The following is a 23,475-nucleotide window of genomic DNA, read 5'->3' on the forward strand; positions in this document are numbered from 1 at the left end:
AGCATCAGACACGAAGCGAGTTTAGGAACGCCCAGACGCGAATGCAAGAAAGTACATAAAAAAAACAGGCCGCCATACACAAAAAAAGCCAAAACGTGCGTGCTTCCTTCATTATGAAAATGAAGTAGTCTAGCTTAAAATGGAACCATTCCTCAATGAAAACACGCACATACGAGTATAGGATAGTGTAGGGTACACTTGCGGGAGGGGGCAGGGGCACACGACTGAGGCTGAACAGGACAAAACAGTTTTTCGGTGGGCACTTTCTTGTTCAGGCAGTTCGGACCTCTAATTTCCGGGGCTCTTGGCCACACACATGGCCTTAGCCAGCGGACGCCGAAACATCCGCGCGCATTAAAAGCTTTGTTCGAAACTGAAATCTGGATTTTCGGCTACATTTACATCCCGGCAACAAAGACGTTAACGTGCATACCAGATCTGCGGCTTGCACATTTCGGATTTCCTACGGACTCGCTAGGAAGCTCTATTTGGGGTCCAAGTGTAGCACACCTTGTGAGTTCCCAACTGGCTTTGTTTATACCTTATTTGCCAAAATGTTCAGAGCCGACGAATTTGTAATGACTCGGCAAGCAGTCTCGGGTCACTTACAAGTCGTGCATAAAACAGACCCTGCAGAGACACACGAACACATTTCTGGTACTCGTGGAATATTTAAAGCGTACGCTAGTCCCTACACTCAGTTCATTTAGTGCTGCCGAACCACCGAGACGGAGAGATAAAAAAAAAGAGGTAAGAATAGACAGGGAGGTTATCTAGCGTAAGTACCGGCTGGCCACCCTATGCTGGAGAAAGACGTAAAGGGAATATAAAATGATAGAAGAAACAAATAAAAAATAAAGTAAGAAAATTCACACAATAAAGCGATGCTGCGTGCTACACCTTTCAAAGTCGGTCGCACAGTTCACAAGCCTTTAGGAACATGAGCAGAGCGCTTAAGGTCTTTAGTGCCGAAACGCGTCTGGACCAGTGTCCTAGAGCGAGAGAGGCAAATGAGAGAAAGGCAGGGAGGTTAACCAGAGTTAAAGCCTCTGGTTTGCTACCCTGCACTAGGGGAAGGGAAAGGACAAAAAGAAAGGCGTGAAAAAAAAAGGACGCGATCATTATGGTATTTCTAATAGGCCACTGCCACGTAAAAAGATCAACAAAGCCTTGACCGACTTTCGATGCGACAGCACATCATGTGGGTATTCCAAGACTGTCTGTTCTGAAAGTGGCCTGTCGTCAAGGTGTGCCAACACGGCCGCTAGCGACAGCCGGTGCGCGCTGCATCGAGGACAGTGGCAAAGTACGTGTTCTGTAGTCTCCTCGCCGCCGCAGTGACTGCCAGCCGCGCTCTCGTCCATACCGACTCGGAAGGCAAACGATCTTGTGAAAGCGACATCAAGCCACAATCGGCAAAGTACTGTTGTCTCGAGTCGAGAGAGTCCAGATGTGGGTCGAAGTCAAGGGACGGGTCCAGTCGATGCAGACGTGTGTGCTTCAAGCTTGGTGTGTTCCATAAAGATCTTATGGCTTCATTTGCAAGCACACGAATTTTCTTATCTCAAGGGGCTTTCATCCAGTTTTTCGAGTGCTGTCGCGAGTAGTTTTCTTACTGCACTGTAAAGGGGACACCACAGAGACACTGCTTGATCGTCTCCTCGCAGTCACAGTTGTTGCAAGCAGGGCTGTCGGCCATTCCAATGCGCAAAGAATAGGCGTTCGTGAATGCCACGCCGAGTCACAGGCGGCACAAAAGTGTTGCCACCGCTCGTGGTATCCCTGGTGGAAGACTGAGTTGCAGACGTGAATGCAATCTGTGGAGATGTGCGTTGGTGAATTCACTCGTGTTCTACAGAGTCTGCGTAAGCTCACGTGCGAGGGAGCGAATCCTTGTGGCTGCATCTATTCTCGACAGTGGTATACATTTAATATGCGCCCCGTCGTAGGTCGATCGGGCAGCATCATCCGCACTGTGATTTCCAGGAATTCCGCAGTGACCCCCTATCCACTGGTAGATAATGTTGTGCCCCTTGTCGATTGCTTGATGGTGAAGTAGTCGGCGGTCTGGGACTGACTGCACGTTAGGTCCGTGGTTGAAAGGGGACAGCAGATACTAGAGAGCTGACTTCGAGTCACAAAAGATGAACCGTGTATGTGGCGATTTGTGACCAATAAACGCCAGAGCAGCACGAAAAGCCTCGGGTTCTGCACCCGTCGATGATGTAATGTGAGACGTCCTAAACTGGATGATAATAGATTTCGCGGGAATTAGCGCTACTCCAGCCGAAATTTTGGAGGAGACATGACCGTCCGTGTAAACGTGGATGCGTTCTCTGGGCTTCTCATCTAGGAATAAAATTTCGGTTTGTTTGAGGGCGAAAGATAACATCTCCGCTTTATTTTTTTATTTTTTTGATGCCGTGAATGCCAAGCAAAGCTTGGAGTGGGTGCAGGCACCACAGCGGTAAAGATGGTTGTGCTGCAGACATAAAGTTCGATGGTTGGTGGCGACAATCCTGCTGAACAATGAACGAGGCCGAACGGCAGGAAGGGAGGCGAGATGATGCGATGGAAGTCGGGCGAAGTGCCTGATGTGCATCCCTAAAGCGTCGACTTGGATGTACGTATTGATGGGGTGGTCATGCACTACGGCAATTGTTGCTGCCGTGGATGTACACCTGGGAAGGCAAGGATATATTCGCTGAGCTTGAGTTTCCACATACTGGAGGGCACGGAGCTTGCTCTTACCGGCCCCACCTAGTATAGGTAAGCTATAGCATAGGAGACCCAGGAGCAATGCGTTATACAGTTGGAGCAGCAACCTCACAGACGCGCCCCATGACTTTCGAGTGAGAAATCTGAGGACATGTGTTATCACGATTAGCTCCTTGTTTAGGTAGGGGACATGAGGACTACAGGATAAACCTCGATTTCTTTCTCGCGTCTTCTTGTTGTTGATTGGCTATCCATTAGTTGTTATGCTTATGTGCGTAACAGTGGAGTCTGTGACCTTCTCTTTTCCTCTTCCTCTTTCAAATCCCTTTCCCGCTTCCCCAGTGCAGGGTAGCCTACCGGGCTCAGCCTGGTTAACCTCCCTGCTTTTCTCTTATGACTTCTCTCTCTCTCTCTCTCTTGACTTCGTACGGTCTCATTCTTTGCGCGTGAAAGCAACCACCGAGCATTTGTCGGAGGACACCTCTATACATCGTGCTCGCAGATAACCTGATTTTAGTGTGGCAACTTTTTGGAGTCTGCCGCGTACCAGGGGACGCGTCACTTCTGATTACCAAATGCATATATCGTCTGTGTAGATCGACACATAGACGGACTGCGGAAGGGAATGAACAAGGTCAATGAGCACGAGGTTAAATAGAGTGGGGCTGAAGACTCCACCTTGTGGTACGCCACGGTATGCATTCTGTTGTGATGTCACAACATCATCTGTTTGCACAAAGAATGACCTGACCTTGAAGTGGCTGAATGTGCATCGAAAAACAAGGCGACCTTAGCCGACATCGCCCAAGGCGTCCAGAATGGCTCGATGAGTTATGTTGTAGTAACCGCCTTTAACGTCCGGGACCACCGCCGCTGAAAATCTTAGGCTTTTTTCGTGCTCAAAAGACGAGACAAGATCTGTGACGTTGTCTATAGAAGGGCGTCCACGTCGGAAGTCTGCCATAGCGTCAGGGTATATCTCGCAACGTTCTGGCTACACAAACACGCATACCAAATGAAGCTCCAAAACACGCTCGAGCAGAAATAGCAGGCTAGGCTGTACCGTAAGATGCCATTGAAAGATTTGGGTTGAAAAATCGGTCCAAACTTCGAACAAAGCAAAACATTGCTTTCTCACCGGACTTATGCTGATTTTACAGTTGAATAGGAAATAAACGCTTGCTCACTTAAAGTAGAGCAAGGACAGTGGTTCTTTTCTTGTACACGTGGGACTAACTAAAAATAAACCTAAGGTCGGCAATGTACATTTCTTTAGCCCTAGACAAGGGTTCGAACTGTGTACGCCAACGACAAGACCGGCTGCACTGATAACAAAGTACGACTTGCGGCCCATTCGATAGAGTATTGCTGCAAAGAATACTTAAGCGCTCAACTTTTCGCGATACCGCAACAAAATAGGACTGATTTATCACAGCCGCATCAGAACATTTAAAGGAAGGAGAAGGAGATTGGACACACTGCTGGCGGTTCCTGCTGGGGCTGTTCTTCCATAACATATGACAAGCTTATCGGAGCATCGCTCACGGTCTCTCTTTTTTTCTTCGGAAGCCTATCTTTGGGCATAACAAATATATGGTTACAAATACACAAACAGAATTGGTTCATGTAGGTAGTTCTATAGGAAGGTTTAGATCTCGTGTTCTATGTCGGGAGGGCCTCCTGTAGGAGAAGGCTTGTCGCACTTATGTGTCGAAGATGACCTTGGTAAAGCGTGGGGCAATTCTACAGCAAACGCATTACATTCACCTTTTAAATAGTGATGTCGTAGAACGGACTGGAATAAGCAAAGAGGCGAGGTCAAAAGATGGTCACAGCCAGCGTAAGTGCAACCGCGACGCACAGTATCCGCAAACGCCACCTCCTCTCGGCGAGTAAGCCTGTCAGGGAGGTTTGTTACGCTCGCATTTCACGTGGTTAAGTTCTGCGCAGAACGGCGTGGATACCGCTTTTTTTTTACGCGTGTCTACCAGAGATGCGACCGGTGCGCAATCAGCTCGGCCAGAAACGACAAAGAAGCTAGTAGACGGCTCTTTCACGGTCGCCTCAAACAACTTCGTGGCGTATAACGAGGGCAGCGTCCTGCCATCCGCTGACTACATAAGCGTTCTGCGCACGCGCACTAGCGTTCCGGCTGAGCAGTTATGTACAAGTTAGTATACTGTCACGTTGTCGTGGCGTTTAAGGAAAAGACACAGTTAACTCTTTATTGAGAAAACTAGTCCCCCTCCCCTCCCCTCAACCCCCCCCCCCCAAAAAAAAATAAAGGAAATAAAAAACACTCGGAGCACAATGATGCGGCGAGCACGATCGTCGTTCGTCAAAATTTAATTTGTACGGGTCAAGTGTACGACCTATTCCTGCATCACTCATCGCGTATTCTAGCATAATCGCTGGTTCTCCCGTACGTTCCAGAATGCACACCGCTGTTTCCTTCATGTACGCGATCTATTAGAAAACATTCCTTCGCTGTAAGATTGGCGACAACAGTCGAGAAAGTTCGAATACATGAACTTTGCGATAAGCGATAACTTGCAACAGTGGTTAGCCAATGAAATGCGGTCACTCGAAAAAGATACAATGTATGGGTGTCGTTACACTGGTCGGAGCGGAGCGGACAATAAACCCACAGCTAAAGCGCTCTATATTCAGCGCACCCTAAGCGCTCAGATTTATCAGAGCGTTTAGGGTTCGCTGCATACAGAAAATTTAATCTGAGCGTTTACTGTTCGGCTCCGCTTAGACCAGTGCATCCTAACAACTCGCAGGCAGCTGCTCAGCCGTATACGCTAGAGCGCGTGCGCACACTTATACCGTGAGCTGAAGGCAGAATACTACCCTCACTCCAAAGTCGATTGAGCGGAGCGAGACAAGGTGCCCGCTTCTTTTCTTTTTTTTTTCGAGTGAAGCTGTTTACCTGACGGACATGTATGAATGAGCCGTATGCGTGGTTTCGGAAGGGGTCGCGGGTATCTGGGCTGGCTAATGCCCGTAAAGTGAACAAGAAAGATGGCGGCGCTGTGTGGTCTCGTAGGGGAGGTATCTGGGCTGGCTAACATCCATAAACTGAACAAAAAAAAAGAGACCGAATGATAGTACGGCGCAGAAGAAACAAAGGACACGTGATTTCAAGGCGCGCCGCACCTGCGCAGTGGGGGAGTGCACCCGCACTGGCCACGGTTGCTGCCAGCTGCGTCTGCTGTCGTCTGCCCTCAATACAACGGCGTGGCAGTTGCGGCGGAAAAACACGGGGGTGTGCGCTGCGGTGGCCGTCGCATAGTGTAAGAACCGGATTGTGCATTGCAGAGGTAGACCATTGTAACAGTGGCAACTCCAACAAAAATGGGAAGATTACGCATTGTGCGCACGGCCGAATGACAAGCCGAGTACAAGAAGAGGCGTCGACAGCAGAAACGCCACTATGACCAACGACAACGTGCCCTTGCGAAAGTGGAGAATGCGACCAGTGACTTTGCCTCCAAAGAACGTCAGTGAGAGCACAGGCGAGAGTGTAATCGTCGGCGTCGAGCGCAAGCTACCGCTGAAGATCGTGCACTGAAGGCCGCTCGTAAGCGTCAAGCTAAAGGCTAGACCCCATGAGTGCGATTTTCTGCGCGACAGCGACGATACGGCTTCGAGCGACGTCGCTTGAACAGATCGCTCAGTTCTGCAAATCTAGAATTTGTCGCTCGTCGCCCGGAAGTGCTACGAGCGACTAGCCAATAGCGCGAAGCCGGAACTGGATGTACATAACTCAAGCACTTCGGATTGTCGCACGGAACGAGCAAACGATTGAATTTTTATACACGCAAAGATAAGAACCTACTGGAAGACCTTAAGAAATATTTTACGCTGCTTTTTACAGTAAAACACTTACTTCAACTTAAGTTAATAAAGCACGCGTCACGCCAGTTTCGGCGCCTATATTGCTGCCATCATACCGACAACACTGGGGAGACGTCGCTCGAAGTCATCGCTCGCATGGGGTACGACTTGTACGTGACGAGCGAACGCGACAGCCATCTCCATCGCGGCGCTTGTCGCTGTCGCGCGCAAGATCGCTTGCATGGGGTTTAGGCTTATGTCGTTCGAGTCTGCGTACAAGCGGCAGAAGCAGCTTCACTGGCTAATCCGCCACCGTATGGGTGGTTCCGCCGAATCTTTTTTTTTTTTTTTGCAACGTGATAGCTTCTTGGCCAGTGCCCTGCACTATGCTTGCGTAAACATAGTGCAAGAGACTGGTTAGGAATTTGACTTTACGACAGGACCAAGAAGGACAAAACATAGTATGCAAACACTTGAAGTCAGTAGTAGGGAAGCGGAATATACACTTTGATGATAATGTAGCTTGCAGGTCAACCAATTCATAGTCGTTGGGGAACTTTCTTTAGCTGAGTTTATCAAGAGAAATGCAACTGAAGTGGCAAGGTAGACCTTAGACGGGAATACACATGTGCTCTCCGTAGCGTCTTTAATCCTGCTCCCGCCAACACACCCTCGCGAGTTCGAAGTGCCGTTTAATACACAAATTCCGCACAACCTCACATAAAGGCACTAGAGCGCGGTCGACGCGCAAACTCAAGTTACAGCGCGGTATTCCAGGCTGCCTCTCCTTGGAACTGTGATTCTTGAGTCGGTCCGTCTGCCGAGTGCTGTGCGGTGAAACCATCGCTGGTTGATTGCTGATTGTAGATTATTTAACCCCCTCCCCGCCGAATGAGCGCCAGCTGAATCCTCTCGTACCTCCAAAGGGTGCAGAAGCTGTGCCGGAGGTTGAACGATGGTGCCACTGGGCAAAATGCGTCCGTGACGGTTCGGAAACATTTCAGTGATGCGGTCGATTTTCCGGCTTTGTCGCAGATGAAAGTCATCTTGTAGCACTAATTTGTTAACTTAAATATTGCTGCACATTGCTGTCCGTTATTTTCAACGAACGTATTCAAGCTTCGTATAGTTCTGAAAGCACCTGACCGTCTTCGTTACGGTTTAAACGATGGTGAAAGTCGCCAAACGCTTCTCTCTGAACCTTGCCGCAGCAGTAAGTAGCGAAAATCTTCGATCTCTTCAGTCCTGAACGACCCCTGGAGCTGCTGTACTCTAGGTTTTCAATTATATACAAGCCATCCCATCCAGGCTGTCACCCGAAGCAGTCGGTCTAAACTGTTCAAGCGTTCGATAATAACGATCGGCGGAGGTGTCTGAGCAATAAAGTGGTTGCTCACCAGCTTCACTGACCTCACTTGTTTTTGGGCTCTCTCATCAGTAATACCTGTCGACGGTAGAGGCTAGATTGCTGGTGCATGAGCAAACATGCTGGTTCTTTCTACCATATTTCGCAGCCTTTGAGGGCAGACAGGGTAGACTCGCTGGTTAGCAAATCAGCTGGGTTCTCACTACAATCGCATGACTCCATATTTTTCTTAAATTTTCAGAACGCAATTTCCAACGAAAGGTTTCCACTAAACAGCTGATCCATTGACCCAATGTAGAGCAGTCAGGAAGTAAGTATATACTGCCACTGTCGAAAGCCCAGAGAGCAACGCTCATTTGAAGTATTGACTTGAGCGAGCTCCTTAAAACGTCCGGAGAGGCTCCAATCGGTGGTGGTGGTGGTGATGGTGGTGGTGATGTTGAAGCAGGCGGGGTTAGCACCCCTGATCTCAACTCGAAGGAGGATCAGGCGGAACAATTGCCGGCTCCAATCGCTGAAGTTCCAACCGGCCACAGGCCGCAGCTCTCCGCTTTCTGTATACGGGCGCAGGTCTCCGCTTTCCCTTTTTGCTGTCAGGTATTGTATCTGTCAGGTTTTCATCCAGTAACGAGGATGATAACACTGACTTCTTGCTTGTATTTCACCATGCATTGCATGAAAGTGGGGAAAAACATCTTTGTGCTTGAGATAAAGAAACATGCGGTGGCGCGTCCTATAGTTTCCGAGGACGATCAAGGGTCAAATAAGGGAGGAAATGGGTAGTTTTATAAGTATTCTCCGTAGCAATGCCACTCGTTCACCACTGAGTCGATTAAGAAGACATGACAGGTCTTTTAAATGAATGTCTTGTGCATCGTCAGCCGCACAGTACTATACTATAACAAAATATGCACAACCAACACCAGTTATCTACACGACAATTGCCCTTGTCACCCACAAATTCAGAAGGGAACAGTGACAAAAAGAAAACAGGAAAGGTGGTAAGTAGGATGAAATAAAAAGATTTAAGGGATGGACAGGGAAATGCATGCGTTGAGTTCCCCTGGTCGGGTCACTCATGGGGACCGTCTAAGGAAAGCTGGAACCAAATTAATATGTTGCCTCCACCGAGGGTCGTTAAATAGCCAAGCGCAAAGCCAGGCACGACAAGACGCGGGAGGGGGCTCGAGTATGTAGTGTCTCAACACACCGAACGCCTGCATGCTGCAGAGGCTCTTACGGAGGCTCGTGAATGATTAGGCTGGCACAGTTCCACCCGTCTTTTCAAGGATAATAACGCGTAAACGTCTGTACATTTCGCGATCATATACTGAACACAGTGCTTTTGCTTTCATTCTTCTGTTTTTATTCGGCGGTAAGGCGCTCTGCAGCGGTCAGGTTCCTTATGTGGTTGAAATCAGTCATGTTTTTGTCCGAGCACACCGTCTAGATCTTCCTTTGTTCGGCTTGCATGCCAGGCAGCTCCATGCCTTCCCGCGTGTTTGATGGTAGAACCCAAAGTAATACTAAAGGGCAAGCAAGATAGAAGTAACAACGAAATACGTGACACAGCTGCAGGTTTTCCGCAAAAAGACACTCTCTGGCATTTGGATCTTCCTTTGGGCTCCTGCAGTTTGCGTGCTTTCATCCGCGTTGATCACTGTTCATTAGTGGAATAATAACAGGGCGCATCGCCTTGTGTTGCTCCTGTTCTATTTCGTCTTTCTTTTTTTTTCTTTTTTGTCTGTGGGCCACGCGAGGAAAGGGGGAGGGGACGGTGAAGGGGGGGGGGCGTGCTCACGCATGGTAACGCCTGTTCATTTCCGGGCTGTCCGGGCATCGCTCCTTTCATGCTTATCGTTGGCTCGTTGTTGCGGCACGTGGAAGCAAGCCGATGGCGAAGCAAAGCTGCGCGGGCGTGGTTGTCGGAACGCTCGATTTGTTCCTAGCTGAATGGTGCTGGGGCGTCGCGTATTAGGTGGTCGCAAACTAAAGCAAAACAAACCACCCACTGACTCACGCGCAGCCGTGTGAGCTATTATAGGAGCGCGGAACCACACGTGCTAGCTACCCTCTCAGCAAACGAAATGCCAGAAACGCACTCGTGTGTACACGTCTCATGGCAACGTTCGCATGGTTTGTTCATTCCACATACGCTGGACCATAGTTACAACTGGTGTAGTGGCCCCGAAGGAGAGAGAAAGCTAGAGTCACTGAAACACACACACGCACACACTAGTAAATAGGCCCACTGAAGTAAATTTGCCTGTATTGGAGAGAAGCCACGGCGTCACAGAGGAAAAAATTTTTTTGTGCTTTAGCTGCAATATTCTGTATAGCTAGCCCTAAAATCAAACAGAAAAAGAAGAAAAAGGAACAGGAGAGAGCGCTAGATTTCAACTCTTCTGTTGAATCATTCTGTTTTGTTCAGTTCTTGTATTCGTGTATTTATCGCACTATAAGTAAAATGTACAAGCTAAGCTATATGTATAGCCACATTAACTAGACCAACTTTCCTATTTATATGTTTTTAGTGAAGACGAGGTTAGAAAAGAAGCAAAGAAAAACCAAAATAACCCCATGGGCGAGGATGTCACTCACGGAGTAAACACCTTAAAAAAAAAAAACTATGTGGCAGGCCTCATCGTGGCAACTGCACTGCTGAGAACAGGTGCTGGTAGAACTGAAGAGAGATGAGACAGGAGTTTCCCCGCATGTGCTTTCACAGCCTAAGATTGACACTTCTACCTCATCCCTTCATTCCCATGGAAGGCGCAACATCCACAGGCATGTACTACTTTATTACAATTTTGATCGCTGAAATGTTGGCACGGCTTCCTCCGCATTTCATAATTGTACTATATGCCCCAAGCCTATACCGGACATGCTGATTCGCGTCCGCCTTCAAAAGTTGCGTCGTTTAGAGATTATGCCTGCGCCCAAACATACCGCAGTGCAGTGACAAGCCGCTGCTTCTTCAGCACTTGAGCCAATCAACGCAGCAACTTGTCGCGTAAACAGGGCCTACTCCGTAAAACGCGTGTATTCCCAGGAGGCGAAATGAACATGTCACACAGCAGGTTGCACGCAGATGCCCTCACGCTCACAGTGTTCTTCCTTCGTAACAGCCTAGATCTACCCCCTATTCTAGAACATTCCTCCACTCGACCCTTTACCTCGACTCGAGAGAGTGCTATGGCAGCGCCGCCCTTTGACTTAAGTTGCCACTGCGCTTTATTGACACCCCGCGCCAAATCGTGTGAAGCGTAGCGCTTTCTTCAATCGAGGGGCGGCGCTGTGCTCAATTCGGTGGAGTGTAGGAATAGCTTCGAGTCGAGGATCATTGAGAATACCGGGGTTAGTGGGGTCAATCAAGCACATATTTTGCCTAAAGTACGAACCCCATGCAAGCGATCTTTCGCCCGATGGCGACAAGCAACGCAGTGAAGAAGCTCTCTCGTCCACTCGTCGCCTGCAAGCCGAACCCCACGCGAGCGAGGTCTCCCCGGTGTTGCCGGCATGAGGGCAGCAAATACGCACCGAAACTGGCGTGACGCATGCTTTAATTATTTAGGTTGATTTGTTTTGCTGTACAGAGTAGCATAAATGATTTTTGAAGGCCTTGCAGTCGTTTTTTTTTTAATGTCCTTGCAAGTATGGAAATTCGATCGTTCTGTGCGACAAGTGGTAGTATGTTACTGATGCTAACCAGTGGATTTTAAGCATTTTTAACATGGTACTTATTACAATGAATGAAATGATGTATGTACAGGAACTACTTGCAATAATATTAGCACCAGGTGGTCATAAGCGATCACAGGTATACGGACAGTACATACAATGAAAACGTCCCACAAAGCAACATCTTCCATCACAACAAAAACTTGAAAGAAATTAAAAACCTAATCGAAAGTTGATATCAATCCGCCTGACATTCTTCTTGATCGTAAATGTCCTTTAAGTGCGTAATCATTTGAGCTGGCGCTTTCATCCATCTCAAATGTTGGGCGTTCAGCTCGAACATTACCGGCGGAATGAGGACTATTGGCTAGAAGAGGCCAAACGACTCAAGGAAAAAACAACAAATTGGAAAGGTGCTCATCTATCGATGTGTGCGAGAGCTACTGTATGCAACTTGTTTTTAATAAGCAAAATATGGTACGTTATGCAAGTTTTCTGTTGCTCTCGTTTAAATGTGCAAAGGTTCCATAGAGTTTTTGCTGTGTTCATTGGGGCATCAGAATGGGAGAGGTGCAGCCGCACGAACTTGTTTAGGAGAGTCAAGGACGGGGGCTTAGGCCTGTCACATCTTTTTGTGAAGCAGCTAGTAAACCGGTTTTCTTTCTTTCGAGACGTGCATGACCCCTTTCTGCGCACAATGTGCCAGTTACGACTGAGCAAGCACCTGCCGATGTACGTGGTCTGCAATTTAAGTATGCCTGGTGCTCTTCGAGGGTACGTAAGGGAAGTCGTTGACAGTGTCCGTTTTCTGTCCGTACGTTTTTCTAATGATTATCTCTTTTCGGTGTCGCGGAAGAAATTGTACAGGGATGTAGTTGACATGATTATGCCGGTTCCGATGTGCAGAGCCATAAACAGTGGAGGACAGGGAAACGACGTGTTAAAGCGCGTTAAGAAAATGCAGGTGCAGCCAAGCACTAAATCCTTTTTCTTTAAGTTCCATACCGGAACTTTGCCGGTACGGGCCTTTTTACAAGAGAAGGGTTTTTTATTTACCATGGGGAGCAAACTGCCTTATATGTAAACAATTAGAAACAATTGACCATGTTTTTTTGCATTGTTGGGTAGGGGTTTTCTTTTGGGATGTTCTTGAAAGAAAACTACAAAAATAATTGCCTTTAAGCCCATTAGGTATTAGATTTTTGACGGTAGAAAATGAGGACGGCATGCCATTGGACTTAATTATGCTAATGGGCCTCCACTGTTTATTGAGGGCTCGAATGGCCGGTTTCTTTTGTGAGCCTGACAGCCGGCCTGCGCGGCTGCTCTTCCGGGAAGATATTTCCAAGTTCATTGATGTAATTAAAGAACAAGAATGTCCTCCGGATTGGCTGGCGAGGATTGAGCCCCTCGCCACATTAAAGGAATTTTAAACTTGACATGGCCAGCCACAATGGGACTGACCGCACAATATGCATGCGCACAAAGTTGAATGTGTGTTAGTGTATATTTATGTATCGCTTACCTTATTTCAAGAAATGATGCCCTTTGTGTTAGCTTGGTGAAACTTCCGGCAATAAAGAAAAAAAAAAGCGTAATCATTTGAGCGAAATGCGATCTTGAGAAAATTTTTCGTTCTGGATTTCGATCTAGCATACGAGTTTTCCATTGGTTATGCAGGCCTATCAGTCAAAACATATCGTATGGTACATAATCGCAGGGAACAACAAGATATCGGATAGCAGGCATGTGCACTATGTTTTATGACGTCATGCTACTTAGACCGAAATTTCGATTACTTTTTGTATGGACAAGATTACTCTTATTGTATTGCGTCTCCAGTGCGCATCCGCATATTCGACAACGTGTATATAGTATCTCATTGTACCATATCATAATCATCCGCCACCTACCTTTCCCTGTATTTCCCACTTCCCCATTCCCCAGTGAGGAGTAGCAGGCTAGAGACACGCTCTCCAGGCCGACCTCTCCTCCTTTCTCTCCATTAAAATCTACTCCTCCTCTCGATTGCCAAGACCGGCGTGTCGAAAGCAGTGACGTCAAAACAACCGCGACTTACTCTGGCGCGTCCCTATTAGATTCTTTGGCAAGGTGGCATCACGTCACGGATCGAAGTGCACCGGCTTTGTGCTATCCAGGAGGCGTTGGCCGGGCGCCTCTACACGCCCGCTTCCCAGCGAGGTGTTCATAACTCGAAGGAGCGCTCAGTGCCCTTCAGTTGTACATTAATGCTTTCGCATTCATAACTCATAAGAAGTGCCTAGGCATCCTCGTATTTTTTTCCTTTTCTATTCTTCGATCTCGATGCCGCCGTTAACGTCGAGGTCGATGACACAGCGGAACTGATGATAAAAATAAATGGGATCGGTCGGAAAGAATCATTACATAACAGCGCCCCAATTTTCGTTATGTGCGTTCTGGCTAATCGCGCTATAAGCTGAGGTGGGGGCCGCAAATAAGAGTAGGGTCCCTCACGCGGTTGCCGATTGCAGTGAACGCATCTGGCCAAGCGATAACCCATGCCTTCTAATAGAGGCCGTATCTGAAAGCCCGTGATTAAGCCAACAAATGACGTATAAGGCGGCAAAGTGGTGCTGAAAGGGGAGAGCAGGGTTCATAAGCACAAAGCCTTACGCAAGTGCTCTATACTATTGGTCGCACGCCTTCGCTAATGATATATACAGCATCAGGATTATATATAAATTTCTGTTAACGATAATTCTGGCGCAAGATGTTTTCGTTGATACTGGCCCAGGACCCATATTCTCAAGAACCTCTTACGGTAGAATTGTTCATAAGAGAAAATTCCAACCAATCCTGATGTTGGATATGCTATTTGTGAAGGCGGAAGGTAAATGATGAATAGTGCCTAGGAACGAAAATTTTTTTTTGAATTCGGCCTCTGGGGTCCGTATTCACAAAAATATCTTTCACTGGAATTGTTCTTAAGGGAAAATTCCAGTCAATCCTGGCGCTGGACATACGAGAGCGAATCAGAAAGTATTTTCCCCTATATTTTATTACCCAAAATAAGGTACATAGAGGCACTCAGAAATATAGGTACTGTTCGACCTACGTTACACTATTTTTTCAGATAGTCCCCACACCGATTGAGACATTTGTCCCATTGCAGCACTAAATTTTAGATGACCCTGTCGTCAGTCAGCGATGCACGCGGCCTCCCCGAACGCTCATATTGATGCAAGTCTTCACGGCCTTTTGCGAACTCACAACACCATCACCTCCCACTGTTCAAAGCGAGACGCCTTTCCCCATATGTGGGCTGCATTTCCCTGTGGGTTTCGATGGGCGTTCGTCCCTTGATCCATAGAAAACGAATCACACTTCGTTGCTCGTACGCAATGGACGTGTGAAGCACAATCGCCATCTTCAACAACTGACACCAGTGCCATGCCCGGGCCGGTCAAAGAAAGGTTCACCGCTGGCAATAGATACGTTGACTTCGCATTTACAGCCGTTTTTTGGCTTAAAAAAATAGGGGCATTGACTTTCTGATTCGCCCTCGTATTATTAACGAAGGTCAGCGACAGATGACAAAGAGAACTTGCGTACCAAAAACTTTGTGAATGCGGCCCCAAATGTGTTGCGGAACCTGCATTACGACAAAAGCAGACAGACCTGCCCATAAAATGCACAGTATACGGGAAGATCAGTAACGGCAGAAACATAGTTACACTGCGAGTCGCTGACCAAGGGTCCTCCCAAATACGCGAACAAGAAGGCCTACTCACGCAGCACTTTCAGGCGAAGCGAGTTGCTGGTACTGGCGCCCTCACTGTTCGTGGCGCTGCAGGCGTAGCGGCCAGAGAAACTCCGCCGGGCTTTCTGGAGCGCCAGGAAGCGGCCAGAGATGATAACGTCGGGAAGGGTCGATCCATTCAGCGTCTTGGTGGCAAAGTCTTCGACTCCGTCCTTTGACCAGTGCACCTCGGAGGACGGTGGGTTTGCGTTCACGTGGCATTCGAGGTAGACGTCGCCGCCTTCCTGAATTTCAAGGTCGCGAAACGGTTGGCCGAGCCGCAGTGTCACGTTCGGCTTGTCTGGAAGAGGCAAAATGGTGCAAACAGAACGCATTAAAGATAGAACTTACTTAGTAACAAAAATAAATCAATACACAATGCCTGCGTAATCCTTACATCTGTACGTAAATATTGGAATTTGGTCATGAAGGGGTTAAAATCAATCAATCAATCAATCAATCAATCAATCAATCAATCAATAAGTGGCACAATTAATCAATCACTGATATTTATGTGTATCTGCATTTGCAAGTGAACTATATATGTATATATTTTTCGAAGTTTCTTGCGACTAAGGTTTCCAAATAGCGGCTGAGAAAGCGTGGAAGCTACCATCGACCAGCGCATCACAACTAGAATATATTTTTTTTAAATGCGTAAGCATTTCTATGCCTACCCAACGAGGAAACCAGTCTGTTCTTCACGTAAGAAAATCGCTTTCAAGAAAGGGCCCGCAGCAGCGAGTGAATTAACCTTCGTGCTACCTATCGCTTCAAGGCGAACTAAGTGGCGAGAACACAGCTTACTCGAAGCTGTCAGCACTCGGTTCACTAGACAGCTTTAGTTGGGCGTCCGCAACCACCCACGTGCGCGGCGCGCGAGGTAGTGCGTATACCTAGCGAAGCGAGGCGCGCATGAAACGGCATAGTTGGCCGGACGCAAAAGTTGAGAAGGGGATTTTTTTTTATTGAAATGAATATTAAGAGAGGTTGGCGTCTTTATGGTGGCACCGGCTGCTCCTTGTCACTTGGCAAAGGAAACAAATTTGCGTAAAAAGGGAGAATAGCGACACGAAATATGGCACTCAGTAGAACACTGGATGAATAAAAAATATACAGTCCAACAGTACATGAGTCGCAAAGTTCTGTGCATTAGTTCAGTCCACGTACGCATATATAAAGTCAGATATTTCGAACAGCCATAACACACAACACATGTAATGCACTGCAAGTACAGAACAGAATTATACATATTGCGTAAGAGTTGCGATCGCCACATAAACCAATTATGAATCACGAAACAACGTTTATGTTACTCATTTAGCGCATTCGGATGATCTGATACCGAATATTTTCCCAAAATGTTGGTCTCCTCTAAAAAATTTTTCAGAGCAAGAAGCGCTCTTTTTTGAAGGCCCGCAGTTGGCCATGGGCCAAGCATTTTTTTTAGAGTCAATGGTCTTCTGTCTAATATCAACAAATTTGCTTGCAGTGCCGTTCTTTGTGGATAGTACTTTGTGCACTCGAGGAGAAGATGATGCACATCTTCGTCTGCATGGCCACAAGAACACTGTGGACTAGAGACACGTTTTATCCTGTACAAGAAGTGTTTAGTGAATGCAGTACCAAGACGCAGGCGGTGTACCAATGTTTCAAATTTTCTGTTGTCTCTTAGATTTTCCGGCATTGTTAAGTTTATACATGGGTCTATAAAGTAGAACTCAGAGTTTTTAGTTTGCTAATCAAACCAGGTAGTTTTGCTGAGGCGACAAGAAATCTGTCTCAGGAGCAGACGGACTTCACTACGCAATATAGGAAGATTGGTTGTCTCCGCGTTATTGTGCGCCCGATTCGCAGCTGCGTCCGCTGCAGTATTACCAGGAATATTGCAGTGCCCAGGTATCCAACGGAATGAAATTACGTGGTTCATTGCGCTTGCTTTTGTAAGTTCTTTGAGTGTCTCATACAATAGCAATGTGTTTGCGAACCCATTTTTGCGAATGTTCTTGCTGACTTGCAGGCGCAGGAGTGTGCTACTCTGCGCCGCCATATGCCAGCTTCTGAAACTGTGTAGTCGAACCAACTACCACGAAGTCAAATCCCAAGCCGGATTCATGTCTACAGCAGGAGCAGTATCGAAAAATGCGCTCTTGTGGATACGCGAGAACACGCGAGAAGACGCGAGAACGTCCCGAAAGTCCACAGAGCCCGTAGCTGACGCTACGCAGCTTTTGAAAAGCTACGAGCGCACGCAAGTGACTGCGCGCGCGCCTGCTTACTGCACATGCGCACTGCCGCCTCCGCGGGTGTCCTGAGTACGCAGAGCTGCTGCGGACGCCCAACGTGTCACTTGCGCAGATCGCTTTCAAGGTACGACCTGTGCGTCTCGCTTCAACGGGAACTAAGCGGCGAGAACATATATGCCCGCACGGCCGCGTCATTCGCAGCCGCAACCGGAGTACGGTTGATCACTGCTGATGATGGTTCAATGCCGATGAATAAGACGCTCAAAAACAATAACGGTTTATAATGATCGGATCGTCTCAGCGCACCTGGCGCCGCCACCTGCAGTACTTTGCTTGCGTCATCAACTCACCTTGCGCTGCCGTCTGCAGCAGTTCGCGTCGCCGCAGCGCTGACGTTTATACTGGTCGGATCAAATTTCAAAAAATTGATTATGACGGGCTGCGTGGAGATAAGAAAGTGGCACAATGCTTACGCATACTTAGACAACTCCGAGTGGAGTTTCTCCGTGAATTTTTTTCATCCGCAAAATTGATTTTTTTGCCATTATGTCCCGTCCCTTTTTGAAGAATGCCGTAGCAGAAAAGACAACACTAAGTGAACCAGGCAGGTCAGCATCAATCCGCTTGCAGCGATATACAGAGTGTTTCAGCGAACACTTTCAAAAATATTTAACGTTGGCTGCGGCAGATATCACAATTCTAGTTCATGAGCTGGTCTACTTGAAACGGCGGACAATACTTGCACAAAAGATTCAGATGAAAAATCGACTAAATAATAAAATTCACCAATTAACTTGTTAACTAATTACATTATGGCCTATATTGCAATTTGCAAATTATAGCCGTGGAGTTCGCAAGGTGGATCCACTTGGAACAACTTTTCAAGATGACACCAGTTTCGAGAAACAAATTGCCGAACTTTGAAGAGAAATGCATTGGCGTTCCAGTTAATTTGTTAACAAAACGTCGTTTCATGCACTGACACCCACAACTGGAACGCCAATGCATTTCTCCGCAAAGTCCGCGAATTTATATCTCGAAACTGGTGTCGTCCTGAGAATTCGTTCTAAGTGGATCCGCATTGCGAAGACCACTGCTAGAATTTGTAAATTGCAATATGGGTCATAAGGTAATTAGCTCTAAAGTTAATTAGTGAATTCTTGTCAATTAGGCAATTTTGCATTTCCATTTTTTGTGCAAGTAGTATCCGCCACTTCGTGTAGACCGGCTCATAAACTATATTTAAGCTATCTGCCACAGGCAACCTTAAAAAATTTTGGAAATGTTCGCTGAAACACCCTGTATTATGCTGTAGTGCTGCGTGGACGCAGTGGTATAGTGATTGGAATTCCATCAGGACGGCACCACATTGGCAACTATTTTTGGCCCATGCGACACGGACACAGACCGAGTGATAGATATGAACTGCTCGGTCACTGCACTATCCTCATCAAACCTTGAGCTCTAGCCGCCCGCATCGATTTTCTACAACTGCTGTCTCCACTAGCTGGATCCTACATTGAAGCTGCAGATTATATCGAATTTCTCCTGCCATGATGCAACTTTACTGTGCTGCCTCGTGTTAGGGGTGACTTTTACTCATTCCTTATTGGAATGTCCGACACACCGATCTGTGACTCATGCAACTGTGAAGAGACGATCGAACATGTGTTGTGTTTTCGCAATCTCTATGCAATCGAACGCGACACTCTTCGGAGGGTGTTTAATCGATTAGACAGAAGGCCATTTTCAGAGACCAAGATTCTTGGACCATGGCCGGACGCGTCGCAGGCTTACAAAGCGACGCGGGCACTGCTACCATTCATGAAATCGACTGGCCTCGGTAAGCGATTGTAGGCGTGAAGTGATGGACAACGGCTCGTGTTCACTCTCAGAGCACCTTATCCCCTCCCTCTCCTTCCTTTAGTTTCATTCCTTAAACCCCTTCACCTGTGCAGGATAGCAAACCGGACGTGCGTCTGGTTGACCTTCCTATCATTCTTTCCTTCTTTTCCTCCACGTATACATACACCCCACAAACATGCTACACTCTTCAGAGGCTCCCTACAAACGATTTGGCATTAGGTCACCGCATTGGGCATGACGAAGTTACTCAGCAGATAAAAGTAGCATGTCCTTTAAGCATAGTTTACTGTCTTATTTATTGCGCTTTCTTATTTCTCAGCTTTGCCCACCCGCATTATTAATTATATGTAAACAGGTACAGGCCGGCTTCGGTAATGTATGTATAATTGTCGGGTACAATATAGATGCGGTGACCACGCAAAGATGGCCAGAGTGTGGCATGGAAAACGCGAAAAGGAATTTATCTGAAGGGAATGACATAAACTCGCTTCTCTTTTTTCATTTCACTCCTTTTTGCAAACGTAGTGCATCATTATAATTGCGCTAGTCTAGCTGTGGAAAACAGCATTAATTTGTAAACGTTAGAAAGCAGTATTAGAGAATACGCGAGTTCGACGTCAAAGGCCTTTACACCTGCGCTTGAGGACACTGTATTAATACGGACATATTCCAGGATAAACCCGTCGTTCTAGTGTAAGTGCTGCGCCCATAAAATTAGAATAGTAAAAGTAGGTTGGGTGCTTTGTATACATTAAACAAATTACGCGAACAGCCCTTGGAACAGAGCATGTTGAGAATGAGTTATTGTTGTGCGACTACTATTACTATCATTACTATATATATATATATATATATATATATATATATATATATATATATATATATATGTGCGTGTAGAAAGGTAGAAATGGACAAGGGTAATTAATGCCGGTGGGGACGAAACCCACAACCTTCGTATGGCGCCTGCGATGTACTACCGATTGTGCTATAGCGTCGGCGATTAATCCGCCCACTAACTTGGGTATCTATGTGTACTAGATCTAGCTCTGGTTCGGTCTCCACTGGTGACAAGTTGTCTTTCCATCCATTTTCATTTTCCCTTCGTCTTCATCATTGTCTACATTTCAATTTCTACCGGCGCTAATTTCCCCGCTGCTTTCCTTGGTTTCATTGTTAGTTGGCTTTATATGGTCATGAATAACAAAAATCGTGCCCCTCGGTTTCCCTTATTCTTTCGTGCACTACACATACTAACACCCGATGTTTATTAGTCATATCATAAGCAGCTAACAATCACTGACACCAAGCACAACATATGGCAAAATTACTTGTGCTTCATAAATGAAATAAAGAAACAATAAATTAATGTAAATGAAAGTGGATGAAAAAACAACTGGCCGTAGGTGGGGAAAGATCCCACAACCTTTGCATTTCGCGTGCGATGCTGTACCAATTGAACTGCCAATTGGCGCAGGCAAATACTCCCAGGGTTCTACAAGGAAATATAAATACCCAAGAAAGTTGACGGGGAAACGGCGCCGGCGGTAGCTCAATTGGTAGAGCAGCGCACGCGAAATGCGGAGGTTGTGGGGTCATTACCCACCTGTGGCAAGTTGTTTTTTCAGCCACTTTCACTTCCATTAATGTATCGTGTATTTATTTCATTTATTAAGAACAAGTAATTTCCCCTATGTTGTCCTTGGTGTCAGTGTTTGTTGGCTTGTTATTATATGACCATATATATATATATATATATATATATATATATATATATATATATATATATATATATATATATATATATATATATATATATATATATATATATATATATATATATATATATATATATATATATATATATATATATATATATACGCGCAAATGTCTGAATTATGTGGCAATTTTATTTTCAAGAGATCAAATAAACAACGTATACGAGCTATGCATATTAGGTTGGGCGTTTTGACTAGTTGGGTGCCACGGATGCGAAAATTATATTGGAAAGTTTGTAGATAAGCAATTGAGGTGTTGAAAGGAGATACTGTGACGAAGCCTCGACATTCACCTTTGTTTCAGTGAAGGTGAAAGTCGAAATTCGTATATTCAGTGAAAGGTCTTGTTGCGCCTAATATAAATAACTTTCAATAAATTATAAGTATCGTCACTACACATGAACATCCGCCATCTATTTGTGCCTTCAATGTGCTTCGACGAAGCAAAAGACAGAGCGTGAGTGTTGAAATGAGGCACCATAAGGAAAATTGAATAAAACTCGAATTAGTTAAAGAGTTAGTGTCCATATTTAAAGAATGGTAACCTCTGGAGCTATATTTATTGCCGACATCCATTTGAACGATCACGGAAAAAGAAAAAAAAAACCCCAGAAAATTGTAACCAGTCGTCAGCAGGTATGTCAGTGAATGCGCAGTCCCTATACATCGGAATAAGATATAACACATTGTGTAATATATAAACGCGTTGTGAAGTGCTTGGGCAAACGCGTTTATCATAGGAAGCATGAACTCCCCTGGGATATGGCAAGTACATCTCGTTTGCTCTCGAAAGCTTACAGTATCGAAGTCTTCTTAAGAATGAAGGTGGATGTGATACACTTTGACCGTGTGCTGGGGAAGTGGTAAAAGGATCACAAATCAAAGGCAAAGGGATCATGACTGAATGAACACCCGCAGGAGGACCGCCATAAAGTTGGTCGAAGCCGTATTTGTGTTATGTTACAGAGGCAGGGCTGTTATCTGCGTCCACTGTTGAAGGGGGCCAGAATTGACATTTTGCTTGCAGACGAGGAGAAAGAAAGCTCAAGCTCAAGACCTGTGGCATACATTCCGGCGGCAAGATTAAAAAAAATATGTTCTGTCCAGGAGGAACATGCAAAATCATGTGCATTAAACAACGCCGATTTTCAGCATCTTAGCTTCCCCTAGCACAGCAGGTGGTGTTCAACCACCTGCTGAAAATTTGAACTTTCGTTTACGACAATGCGTTGGCAGAACACGAATGCTTCATTTTTATTCCTAATGTCTGGTTTGGCTCCTACCCCTTAATGTCTTTATTGCAATGAACATGAAACTATGGAACACCTGTTTATAGAATGTCGTAAGTTCGACATGCACAGAAAACAACTTCTACAAGGTCCGCTTCGTCAACTTGGATTGGTCGTTACGCTTCCTGTGATACTGTCTCTGCGGGCGTCGGCACTAGGATACTGCAATAGGAACGTATCTGATGCCATGTTTAATTTTCTGAATGAAACGAAGAGACCGCCGCGTTAATTTTAGCATTCTATTTTCCTCAACAAGAGAAAAATATTAACTTCAGTATTTAAGATAATATAGCTTGATGATTGATATGAACGATTAGTTACATTATATATATATATATATATATATATATATATATATATATATATATATATATATATATATATGTATGTTTATATATATATAAGTTTTTTCTCCCTTTCTACCTACTGCAGCACGATTCATTGTCGATACCCCGTAGTGGGTTGAGCCATAGGCACTAAACCGAACCAAACCGTACCTCGTCCGCCATGAAAGTGACGCTGTGACATACGAACTTAATGCGTCCGATTGCGTCGTTCGCTGAGCCGGATTGAAGCATTCGCGATCAACACGTTGAACGGCGTGCGCGTTTCAGAGGTTTTCAATGCCGCGCTACTTTCGGACCACTATTTATATTGTGTTCGAGTTGCAACTATCGCAATTAACTTACAGAAATTTCCGTAATTTACTTATTAAACATGAAATGCTTTTTAGCTCCCGTCGTCGGCGACCCTATGGTGACCGTGAACCAAGAGCCAGAGCAGTTATCCGGGCAAGTTGGTAGAACAGTAGGAGATTATCCGGGCACCCAGTAAGAACTTAAGAAAATGCGGTCTCTGGCCCCGAATCCTTTGTACAGGACCACATTACATACGCTAATTACTGCCCCAA

General features: G+C 46.0%; 1 protein-coding gene across 3 annotated transcripts in view; it reads right to left on the minus strand.

Moving 5' to 3' along the window:
- The window catches only part of LOC135903126 (hemicentin-2-like), a 578,389-nt gene that overhangs the window by 374,891 nt on the left and 180,023 nt on the right, over positions 1 to 23,475 (minus strand). For all 3 annotated transcript variants that reach the window (XR_011511029.1, XR_011511030.1, XM_070530708.1), the window contains exon 6: positions 15,382 to 15,690. Coding sequence is in view for 1 of the 3 variants with exons in the window: in XM_070530708.1 (XP_070386809.1) it covers positions 15,382 to 15,690 (309 nt within the window). In the remaining 2 variants the exon portion in view is untranslated. The remainder of the gene's footprint in view (positions 1 to 15,381; positions 15,691 to 23,475) is intronic.

This window comes from Dermacentor albipictus, chromosome 1 (genome assembly GCF_038994185.2).
Source record: "Dermacentor albipictus isolate Rhodes 1998 colony chromosome 1, USDA_Dalb.pri_finalv2, whole genome shotgun sequence".
Taxonomy (NCBI): Eukaryota; Metazoa; Arthropoda; class Arachnida; order Ixodida; family Ixodidae; genus Dermacentor; species Dermacentor albipictus.